A 12,306-nucleotide genomic window follows, 5' to 3' on the forward strand; every position below is an offset into this window, starting at 1 on the left:
CCTCCAAGAAGCCTAATTACCTGGTATGTTCTAAAATGCACCTTTTATAAAGACATCAATGAGAATATGCTTTGACAGTTACCCCGCCTCCATTTCAGGACACTGAATGGAACCCACGAAGAGACTCCCATAAAATACCAGAGTTGCATAAAAACATAAAAGGATACTTCCCACATTAAGAATTAACTTAGGAGAGGGTCGCCTGGGTGGCTCAGTCGGTCTGGCTTCGGCTCAGGTCATGATCTCACCGTTCGTGGGTTCAAGCCCCACGTCGGGCTCTGTGCTGACAATTCAGAGCCTGGAGCCTGCTTCAGATTCTGTGTCTCCCTCTCTCTCTGCCCCTGCCCTGCTCACACTCTGTCTCTCTCTCTCTCTCCCTCCATAATAAACAAACATTAAAAAAAATTTTTTTTAAGAATTAACTTAGGAGAATAAAACAAAAACCGAGACCCCCTCAGCCAAGCTTTAATTCTTATCAAATAAAATCAGTATCATCGCAGTGATTCTGAAACTGAGGGAGGAAGGCCACAAAATTCCAACATATGACCCACACGAGAATTCTAGAAGGCCAGGACTTACGCTACAGGGGTTGCTGGCTGTCTGAGCAGGGCTGTAGAAGGACCCCCACTGGGTGGCTCGCCTCTCGTCCCGGGAAGGGGTGCTGTTCACAGGCAGGACAGCTGGGACCCCGGGGCCTGTGACTGCAGCACTGGCAGGCTGGCTGCTGGGGGCCACGAGGGCAAAAGCGTCATCCAGGAGGGAGTGCATGGTCTGGCGCGCCTCCTCGATGGACGGCTGAGGCGGGATGTACTGGGAGGCTGGGAAGGGCAGGCCCGGATACCTCCCCAGCTCAGCAGAGGACGGCGTCTGTACATCGGCCGGGAGATCGGGATCAGACTAGGGCAAGACAAAGAGCAAAGGGAACAAGGATCAGATGTGAGCTTATGTGGTGCCGTGAAAACCACAGGGCCAAAATGGGATTTAACAATTTTCACTGACAGTGAGGAAAAGGTCACCCGTAAGAATTTTTTAAATGGCGGCTAACGGGTGGTGGTGGCAGGCGGAGCCTAAATCAGGATGAAAGGAAAAAGTGAAGATATTCAAAAATCACTTGTCCAGCAAAATTCAACCAATGAGCTGAAATGCACTTCAATACCTGCAAGTATGTGTTTTTACTAAATATCCCTAAGCAGCCAAAAATGATGTCTCAGAGTCTTAGTTACTAAACTACCTAGTCAACTTTTCATAGATACCAAAGTCTAAAGCAGTCTATTGACTACAATAAGAAAAAGTAGCCCTACACACCCTCAAGAGAGTTCAATTTTAGTATATGTGCTGCCGAAGCGGGCACTCAAGAGAGTTCAAAGTCACCACCATATTACACCTGTGTGTATAAAAAATGTTGACATTGAGGTGCCTGCGTAGCTCAGTCTGTTAAGTGTCTGCCTCCTGATATCGGCTCAGGTCATGATCTCGTTCATGGTCTTGAGGCAGAGCTCCACGTGGGGCTCTGTGTTCATCATGGAGCCCGTGTGGGAGTCTCTCTCTGCCCCTCCCCCCCGCACGCACACATACACGTGTGCACTCTCTCAAACAAACTTTTAAAAATTTAATACTTATTGTAACTACTTGTTATAGTAAACAGAGAGTATTCAGAAACCACGTTTTAATTTTTAATTTTTTTAAGTGTATTTATTTATTTTGAGGTGTGTAGGGAGGGTCAGAGAGAAAGGGAGAGAGTGAGAATCCCAAGAAGCTCTGACTGTCAGTGCAGAGCCCGATGCAGAGCCTGAACTCATAAACCCATGAGATCATGACCTGAGCCAAAATTAAGAGTTAGATGCTTAATCGACTGAGGTGCCCCCAGAAACCACATGTTTTTAAATGGAACTATTTCTGGATAACGTGAGTCAAGAAAGGTTTAAATATTATTCTATACAGGGGCACCTGGCTGGCTCAGTCAGTTAAGCACCTGACTCTTGATGTTGGTTCAGGTCATGATCCCAGGGTTGTGCTCTCTCAAAAATAAATAATAAAAAGCGGGGGGAGGGGCGCCTGGGTGGCTCAGTCGGTTAAGCATCCGACTTCGGCCCAGGTCACGATCTTGCGGTATGTGAGTTCGAGCCCCACGTCGGGCTCTGTGCTGCCTGCTCAGAGCCTGGAGCCTGTTTCAGATTCTGTGTCTCCCTCTCTCTCTGACCCTCCCCTGTTCATGCTCTGTCTTTCTCTGTCTCAGAAATAAATAAGCGTTAAAAAAAAAAAAGAGAGGGGGGAAAAAAAAAAGAAGGGCACCTAGGTGGCTCAGTTGGTTGAGTGTCTGACTTCGGCTCAGGTCATGATCTCGCAGTGAGTGGGCTCGAGCCCCACATCAGACTCTATGCTGACAGCTCAGAGCCTAGAGCCTGCTTCAGATTCTGCGTCTCCCTCTCTCTCTGCCCCTCCCCTGATGGATCTCTCTCTCCCTCTCTCTCTCTCTCTCTCAAAAATAATTAAAAAAAAAACTTTTTAAAAAAAGCCTCTGTCCTGTCCAACAGATGATCCATTATTACTCATGCCAGCATCAAACATTTAAGGGCAGTCACTGCTTAACTCCAGACAGAAAACCACACTACAGACTGGCAAACCACAAACGGCCCACAGACGTGTTTTGCTTGGCCTGTACAGTCTTAAAAAAATAAAGAGCTAATATTTTTTAAAACCTAAAGATTTAATATTAACACTCCGATTTGTGGATTCTCTTGGCAGAACCTGAAGCTGTGGCATCACCCGGCCCTTACTCCTCCGACAGAAACAACTGCTGTTGAGCAGTGGCTGGCTCTTGAGATGGATCCGGGGCTCTTCCCCTCCCAACAGCAGGGGGGTGGTCCCACTGCTGTGTACGTGACACCTCGGTCTCTTTCTCTAAAACTGGGCTATCCCAGGAAAGGTTCCAGTAAGTGAGAGCTGTCCTCAAGGAATTGTAAGGATTCGGGGCCCCAAGGGGTTCTCTGACGTATGACGAGCGCTAGGAGAACTCTGTGTTCCTTTCCTTACGAGGGGGATAAAAGGTCCACATGCAGGCCCTTCTCCCATTCTTGTATTTCTTGAAGAGCAGAAAGGGAAGACTGTGGTCAGTAGTGGGTCACCAGACTAACAGTTCATGGTGGAACAAAGGAAAAGGGTGTCTATAAACACATCCCACTGGCGAGTGAAAGGGTCTCTCCAAAGACAGAAGTGATGCTCCTGGTGGTGGTTCCAGGAAGTGACTAGTTACCTGTTGTTTACATGAAAGAAGACAAGAAAGAAACAACAGGCCCAAAATGGAGTCGCTGCCCCCCCAGGAGCAAACCAAGACTTCACTGCATTTTCAGCCTCTTCCAGGAATGTGACCTTTAACCAGTCAATCTGGAAATTCCTGATCTGCACTAGTGAGGTAACAGGTGTGATAGACCACCCCCCCTTCCCCCAGAGAAAGGTGACCTTGCCTGAAACAATTCGCTCTTTGTTAGAAAACTTCCTTTTCTGCCCCCTTCCATTTTGTACGGCTCCTCGGAGCTCCTTTCAACTCTCCGCGTCTGATGCTGTGGGATTCAAGAGCTGTTGAGTAAAGTCTATGAGATCTTCAAACTTACTCGGGTGAATCCTGCTTTATAGCGCTGTGTGGCAAGGAAGCGAGCATGTGGCCACACAAAAAACTGCAAGCCTGAACAGAGATTCCAACAGTTTAACTTTTACAGCAAAAAGTATGCTGTGAAGGAGGGACTCCTGAATCTTGCCAAGAAGGCAAAGAGCTACGGAGCCATGACGTTAGAGCTTCCCGTTCTTTCTTCTTCCGGTCTCCTCATTTTGCAGGCTACGCTGCCAGCAACTTGCAGGCCAACAAGAGATCTTCATTTTTCTGTATCTCGACACCTGTAGGGTGTTTCACATAGAAGTGGTAGTCAATAATACGGGGGGAACCGTGGTCTATGGAAAGGAAGATTTATCCAGGATCCCTGCTGGAATTTGCATTCCACTCTCTTGAATCTCAGCCTGATAATTTCGTTATTAGTCAATGTGTTTTCCTTCGGACAGGTACGCATTCGCCCATCATTCCTCAGAAATACATAGGAAGTTTTTACCTTCAGTCATCAGACAGGATGTACTCTGGTGCCCATTTTGCAGTCTTCTGTAGGAATTCTAAGAGAGTGATCAGACACCCTGGCTGGCCCAGGACAATGTCAGGGTACGCCTGCTGTCCCAGTATAATCATTAATAGAGACTCTTTTCACTCTCCCAAGTGCCAGGCTTGGATGATAAATTGTATCAGGGGTAGACAAACCTTTTCCGTAAAGGGCCAGACAGCAATTATCTTAGGCTCTGTGAGTCACAGAGACTTTGCTGCTCTGTTGTTTAACTCTAACACTGCAGCAGGAGCAGCCATAGAGAACACACAGATGAATGGTGCAAGGGCACAACAGTGTTCCAATAAAACTTTACAAAAACAAGTGGCTGGCTGGATTTGGCCTGAGGGCCATACCGTGCTGAGGCCTGAATTATAACAGTAACCCCAGTTGCCAAGAAATCTAGGAATATTCCTTTCACCCTAGGAGAAAAGAGCTCATAATGAGAAGACATTTTGAAGGTAGAGTGTAAAATTTAAGAAAAAAACACATGAGTAGTATAATCTTCAAGATGAAATACTACCTAAGAAAAAATGAGTTCAAAAAAAAAGCAGGGGTGGGGGGGATTATCTTTGAAAGCGTGTGTTTCAGAATTTTTATGGAATGGAAAAAGCCCATGTAAGAAAATTTTCATTTTAAGGAATCTCTGAAAAAATGAAGCCGGCTGACTGAGGCGGAGCTCTCCAGGGAAGGGCTGCTTTCCACCAGCTGAAGGAGGGGTCTCTGCTTTCCACTAAGAAAAAGAGCAGGAAGTACAAGGATGATCTGGTCACCCTGAAGGAGGCCTGATTTCGGATCACTGATGAAGACAAATGGAGAGAGCAAGAAGACGACAAAAGACTTCATGGCAACAGATGACAGGACTCAGAGCTACTTAAAAAAAGACGGGATGGGGCTGCGGATTTCCTCTGAGAGCTGAGCCCTGGCTGGCTTGGGAAGTCAAGGGGTAAGAAGGAATGCACCCCCCCCCCCCCGCCACCTCTTCTATTTATCGGTTTCATGCATCAGGCCTGCAAGTCCCCGGTGAGACAAAAGCAAAAGTTCAAGTGACCATCCTGGGGAGCCCAGGGGACAGTCTTCTCCAGGTGAAGCCCAGACAGCCACCTGTCCACAGCACAAGAACACTACAAGAGCGCCACCTGCTGTATGAATTGCCAGCCCGGGCTCCCCCGTCTCAGGAATTCATCCACAGCTCATTCCATTCAGGAGCACAACCGTCTCAACCGGAGAACCTTTCAACTCCCTGGGATTGCACCAATCCTCACAAACAGGCACGGCCAGTCTTCAAAACACCAGAAATACAGTCAGTTGCCAAGGAAAAGTCTGGTTCTTTCGGATGATCATGATTCGATGCTATCTAGCCCCAACATCAGTGTGGTGTTTGCCCTATCTCCATAGTCTTCATATCTTTCCAGGGTAGTTATTTGTCTAATTTAGAAGGCAATGGCTGGTTGCATAAATTCTGTCCAAAGTGATCATGTGCATCACAAACCCCTTTTCCAAGATGTGGGGTTTTTTTGTTTTTGTTTTTTTTATTTTTATTATTATCTTTTTTTTTTTTTGGTAATGTCTCTCTAAACAAGGATGCCTCTGTAAGTGCATCTCCGGAAGGAGGAAGGGGTCTTGTGCAATGAGCCAGGTTTGCACCCCGGCCCAAGGCTACGGGTGTCCTTCCCGCACTGCTGGAAGTCAGCCACATCTGGCTCTCCCTCCGTCTTGGGTTGTCTTTGTGTCACAGACCTTTGGGGAGGCTGGCACTTTCTTCCCTACTCAATGGGGTCTGTGTATGTGCGCCTTAATGCTATCAATGTCTGCCTTTAACACTTCAAGCAATTCTGTGTGTGCCCCTTTCCGTTTGAAGAAAAAAAAGTTTAATTCCGTATTTCTTAATTTCCTTTAAGCTCTTTGTTCCATTAAAATTACACACACACACACACACACACACAGACACACACACACACACACAATACCTTCTTGCACTCTAGGAAGAGAAGGGATAGACAAAACCCTAAATACCCCTCCTATCACCAAGAAACCCAAACAATTCTATGACCGGGGGAAGGAAGAAAAAATTGTTTTCCAGTTAACTTCCAGGAGTACCCATCCTAAAGCATAAGAGAACAGGGCTTGTGTACAGAAAGGACAAACACGGGGTTACGTTTCCAGAGGGCTCACTTCGCAGCCTGCTGGGCTCTATGACTCAAGTCTCCTCTCAAAGGAGCAGCCTACCAGTTCCCTCACTCCACATGTCTCATGGCCCTGAGTGTCAGTCATCGGCAGCAACACCACACAGGGCAGCAGCCACTAGTGGTCACTCTCCTAAGAGCCACCCCACCCCGGCTCCGGAAGCGAGGGTCAGCGTTACGTACTGGGCAACCAATGTAGGCAGAGTTGTGGACACCGGGGGGCCTCTTGTAAGTGCCATCGCTGTCTGTGGTGATGAGTCTGTCCTTCTCAGCATCTCCGGGACAGCCGTTGACCTGGTGTTTTCGGCGTGGTTTAGGAGATCGTTTTATCCTGGAGCTGCGGGAGGGGGTGGGGGCAGGAAGGAGGTTATCTTCATAGGAAATAATCCTTCCTGCCAGTAGCTTATCCACTAAACACAAAGTATTTTCCAAGCATCTGGGATATGGTGGCCACTGTGGTAAACACCCCATAGGATACAAATATGTAAGACATAGTCTCTGCTATGAGGAAGCCACAGTCTACCTGAGCATATTAAATGCACGCAACAGAGAATAATATAAGGTAATACGTAACCGTGACTTTTTCCAGACTTTCAGAAAAGGGCAAGATCAGTGTGAGCTACCAGTATCATGGCTGGCTATACAGCACCTGAACTAGGTCTTGAAGAGCAAGTAGGATCTGCAGAAGGGGAGGAGTGTGGGGAGAAATGCGAAGCAGATGAATGTATGGCGGGCAACAGCAGGCCCATCTAAGGGAGAGACAGTTCTGTCTACACTGCTGGATGGTGGAAAGTAGCCAGAATGGGGAGGCAGGGCACCTCCTGTTACAGGGCAGGTTCCATGCGGCAGGGAACCAAAGCCGTTACAGGTATTGGGCACAGCAAGACCAACCAGAGCAGCGATTACAGCACACACACGCGCCTTAGGGGCAGGGGTCCGGAAGGCCAAGAGACCAAGACTCGGAGGACAGCTATGGGAAAAGAAATGCACCTGCACCTGGCACGGACGGGTGCCCACGTGAAGGAGGTGAAGGTACTGGAGGTAAGGGTGGGATGGGAGAGGAGGGAGATTCCCCAGTGAGAGAGACTCGAGCAGAGCCATCTGAGAAAGAGAAGGTGACTGCCATGTCCAACTAGCTGAATTCGGGGAGGCAGAATAAACCCAGGGCCAGGGTTCTGAGGCCCCTGGAGGAGCAGGCGGGGGAGCATGAGAAGAGGCCCAGCAGGAGCAAGGCCGACGGCGCCTCCACAGGCAACCCTTGGGGGGTGCCCCCGCCCCCTCTGCGGACGCCCACCTCTTCCTGGGCTCTATGAACACTGAGGGCACGCTGGCCGTGGGGTCCAGGATCTTGTCAATCTGCATCTGCGCCCTGCGGTATACACGGTGCCGCTCGCGCGTGTCGCCCGAGGACAGGTCGTCCACCACCGGGAACTCGTAGTGGCCACGGCGCTTGGCACGGAGCCGGATCTTGTTCCGATGGTGCTCGATCTCGGACTTGTGCCGCAGGGCCGTCTGGATCTGCGTGGCCGAGGGGAGAGCAATGAGTCACATGGAATGTTCCCGAAGGTTCCTGCCACCCACGTGAAGACAGCATCTTGGGGAAGGCCTTTCTTTTCCCCAGACCCATGTCCAGGCCCCAAAGGGACAGGCACTCCCACGCGGGGGCATACATACCTATGTATCAAGCACTACATTTTGAAAAGAGAGTAAAAAAAAAAAAAAAAAAAAAAAAAAGATGTATGCTATCAAGTTGTGAGGCCACAGGCCTGGTGAGCACATTCCCTTCTTTCTTTCCACCAGATGGAAAATCCACTTAAAGGAGGATTTACCCGTAGCAGGTACAGAGGCGTGCAGACAGCTCTAGGTTAGGACTGGGGCTGAGCCAGGCCAGGACTCGGTGAGAAGAGACACCACACACCACCCTAAACCCGGGACACACGTTCTTGTCACATTCTTAGCAAGAAGCCAATGAGGGCTAGAGAGGGAAAACCCTAGGAACTCTTGATGGGACTCCGGTAAGATGATCTACTTCAAGGATCACCTTTAAAGTGGGCAGGGGGTTTCCACCACACCAATTGCTTATGACTTCATCCTGACAGAACTCACGACAGTAGCAGGTATTTGTTAGAGGCAGGAAATGCACAGCATGAAGCTATGTGCAGTCCTAAATGGCTCAGGCCAGGTCAAACCTTTCAAGTTCAAGGTAACAGTGACTTGGCCTGGCCTTCTGCTTCCCCAAATCTTACCAACTCACTCTTCCAGGATTCACTGGAAGACGATTTTACTACGCCTTCCTAGATCCTTGGGATCAGAGCGGATCTATCTGGGATCACCCCCCAATTCAAAGGTTCATTAGGAAAACCGATAGGACTTAGCATTTAGTCCCATTTAATACAGCAAAAGGACGCAAATTAAAATAAGCACAGGGTATGTGGGGTGAAATCTGGAGGAAACAAAGCACAAGCTTCTAAGAGGCCTTTCCCGGGGGAGTCACACTAAATATGCTTAATTCCTCCAGCAATGAGTTGTGACAACACATGTGAAATGTTGTCCACCAAGGAAGACCATCAGAGATGCAGTGCCCAGGATCGGTACTGGGGGCTGGTCCAACAGGCACCCTCTGCCTAGCGTGTACCAGAGTCCCAGAAGGAAAAGAGATGTTCAAATAAGTCATAACGTTTGCAAAAACGGTCTGGGCACAGTGAACCACTCTGTTCTGGGAATGGCAGGAGCCTTTCTGACACGTAAGTTCCTCAACATCAGCCAAGGGCCAAAACAGGACTCTTGAAGGATAGCAGTCTCATGTTTGCCATGTGAACTCTCTGCACAACGGCCAGTGTGCAAAACGGTGTCCTTGAATGGTATCTGATCTAAAAAAGCGGAGCATAAAACTTAAAATTAAGCATACTTCTTAGCAGCTCCGACCTTCAACACTGCAATTTTCACTTGTTGGTAAGCACTGACCAAATCAGAATGTGGTTTTTTTTTTTTTAATATAAATGTACTTTTCAATATGAGCAAATACCTCTTTGTTAATTTTGTTGGTTTCTGCCACCCGGTCGGCCAGTACGGTGTGCTGAACTGGAGGTCCTGGTATCGGCTGCATGGCAATCAGCTGTATCTTACTGGGAACCCGCCGGCTGGCCTCTGATGACCGGGAGAGCCTGTCCACGTGCTCAAAGATGGAGGCTGACGAGTGCTGCTCGTTCCCTGAACTGGGCGGCGGCGGCCCTGGAGCAGAAGGAAAAGCAAAAGCATAAATAAAGCCATCCCAAAGAAACAGCAAATAATCAATCGTGACGCTGCATGGTGTCAAAACTTACCATGTTTTGTCTAACGACATCTCAAAGTCTTCAGGAAGGAAAGAGAGAGGACAGGAGCTGCTTAGTCAGTCACTAAGCAACTTGCACAACTTTTAGAGGAACATTGAAAGCAGCTCTGAACTTCCGCTATCGGTTGGAATGATAAAAATTTAGCCACCAGGGCAATTATACTGATAGAAAAACAAGAGAATAGGGAACAGTGGACATGCAGGTATGTGCTGGTTAACAATGAATACCTCTGGAAAATTACAGAAAAGTTATGAAAGAAATTGAAGAAGACACACAAAAATTGGAAGAACATTCCATGCTCCTGCACTGGAAGAACAAATATTGTCAAAATGTTGGTATTACCCAAAGCAATCTACATATTCAGTGCAATCCCTATCAAAATAACACGAGCATTCTTCACAGAGCTAGAACAAACAATCCTAAAATTTGTATGGAACCAGAAAAGACCCTGAAAAGCCAAAACAATCCTGGAAAAGAAAACCAAAGCTGGAGGAATCACAATCCTGGACTTCAAAATATATTACAAAGTTATAACCATCAAGACAGTGTGGTACTGGCACAAGAAAAGACACTCAGCCCAGTGGAACAGAATAGAGAACCCAGAAATGGACACACAAACATATGGCCAACTAATCTTTGACAAAGCAATAAAGAATATCCAATGGGATAAAGACAGTCTCTTTAGCAAGTGGTGCTGGGAAAACTGGACAGTGACAACCAGAAGAATGAACCTGCACCACTTTCTTACACCATACACAAAAAATAAACTCAAAATGGATGAAAGACCTAAACACAAGAAAGGAAGCCATCAAAATCCTAGAGAAGAAAGCAGGCAAAAATCTCTTTGACCTTGGCCACAGCAACTTCTTACTCAACACTCCCTCCCTCAGAGGCAAGGGAAACAAAAGCAAAAATGAACTACTGGGACCTCATCAAAATAAAAAGCTTCTGCACTGCGAAGGAAACAATCAGCAAAACTAAAAGGCAACCGACAGAATGGGGGAAGATATTTGCAAATGACACATCAGGTAAAGAGTTAGTTTCCAAAATCTATAAAGAACTTATCAAACTCAATACTCAAAAAACAAATAATCCAGTGAAGAAATGGGCAAAAGACATGAATACACTTCTCCAAAGACGACATCCAGATGGCCAACCGACCCATGAAAAAATGCTCAACATCACTCATCATCAGGGAAATACAAGTCAGAACCACAATGAGATACCACCTCACACCTGTCAGAATGGCTAACATTAACAACTCAGTCAACAACAGACGTTGGCAAGGATGCGGAGAAAGAGGATCTCTTTTGCATTGTTGGTGGGAATGCAAGCTGGTGCAGCCACTCTAGAAAACAGTATGGAGGTTCCTCAAAATGTTAAAAATAGAACTACCCTACGACCCAGCAATTGCATTACTAGGTATTTATCCAAAGGATACAGGTATGCTGTTTCAAAGGGGCACAGGCATCCCAATGTTTATCGCAACACTATCAACAACAGCCAAAGTATGGAAAGAGCCCAAATGCCCATCAACGGATGAATAGATAAAGAAGATGCGGTATACATACACAATGGAGTATCACTCGGCAACCAAAAAGAATGAAATCCTGTGGTGCCTGGGTGACTCGATTGGTTAAGCTATCTGATTCTTGGTTTGGGCTCAGGTCATGATCGCATGGTTTGTGAGTTCAAGCCCCACAATGGGTTTTGTGCTGACAGTGCAGAGCCTGCTTGGGATTCTCTCTTTCCCTCTCTCTCTGCACCCCCCAACTCACTCTGTCTCTCTCTCAAAAATAAATCAATAAACAAAAGAAAAAATGAAATTTTGCCATTTGTAACTACGTGGATGAACTAGAGGGTATTATGCTAACCAAATTAGTCACAGAAAGACAAATATCATATGACTTCACTCATATGAGGAATTTAAGATACAAAACAAATGAACAAAAGGGAAGCAAAACTAATATAAGAACGGGGGGGGACAAAACAAAGAGATTCTTAAATATAGAGAACTGAAGGTTGCTGGAGGGATTGTGGGTGGAGGGATGGGCTAAATGGGTAAGGGGCATTAAGGAAGATACTTGTTGGGATGAGCACTGGCTTTTATACATACAGGATGAATCACTGGAATCTATTCCTGAAATCATTATTACGCTATATGCTAACTAACTTGGATGTAAATTTTAAAAAATAAAAATAAAGGGGCGCCTGGGTGGCTCAGTCAGTTGAGTGTCCAACTTCGGCTCAGGTCATGATCTCATGGTTTGTGAGTTCGAGCCCCGCGTTGGGCTCTGTGCTGACAGCTCAGAGCCTGGAGCCTGCTTCGGATTGTGTCTCGCTCTCTTTCTCTCTCTCTCTGCCCCTCCCCTGCTCATGCTCTGTCTCTATCTCAAAAATAAATAAAACATTAAAAAAAATTTTTTAATAAAAATAAAAAAGAATTCTCACGGCAAAAGAAAAAAAAATTAAAATAATGAACACATCTAGTCTTTCAGTTCTGACACACAAAGAAAACAAAGTTGAAGAGCCACAAAAAGAAAAAGCTGCTGCCAAGAGGGAATTTTTCCCACTTAAAAAAACAGGAGTGGTACCCTTAAAAAAGGGGGACACTGCATGGCATGCATATCTTACTACATTGAACTT

General features: G+C 46.7%; 1 protein-coding gene across 1 annotated transcript in view; it reads right to left on the bottom strand.

Moving 5' to 3' along the window:
• The window catches only part of KIAA1549 (KIAA1549 ortholog), a 163,013-nt gene that overhangs the window by 37,012 nt on the left and 113,695 nt on the right, over positions 1 to 12,306 (bottom strand). Inside the window, exons 14-17 of the mRNA XM_043589639.1 lie at positions 9,354 to 9,559; positions 7,623 to 7,846; positions 6,512 to 6,665; positions 580 to 897 (exon numbers count right to left, since the gene is read on the bottom strand). Of these exons, the coding sequence (XP_043445574.1) occupies positions 580 to 897; positions 6,512 to 6,665; positions 7,623 to 7,846; positions 9,354 to 9,559 (902 nt within the window). The remainder of the gene's footprint in view (positions 1 to 579; positions 898 to 6,511; positions 6,666 to 7,622; positions 7,847 to 9,353; positions 9,560 to 12,306) is intronic.

Source organism: Prionailurus bengalensis, chromosome A2 (assembly GCF_016509475.1).
Source record: "Prionailurus bengalensis isolate Pbe53 chromosome A2, Fcat_Pben_1.1_paternal_pri, whole genome shotgun sequence".
NCBI lineage: Eukaryota > Metazoa > Chordata > Mammalia > Carnivora > Felidae > Prionailurus > Prionailurus bengalensis.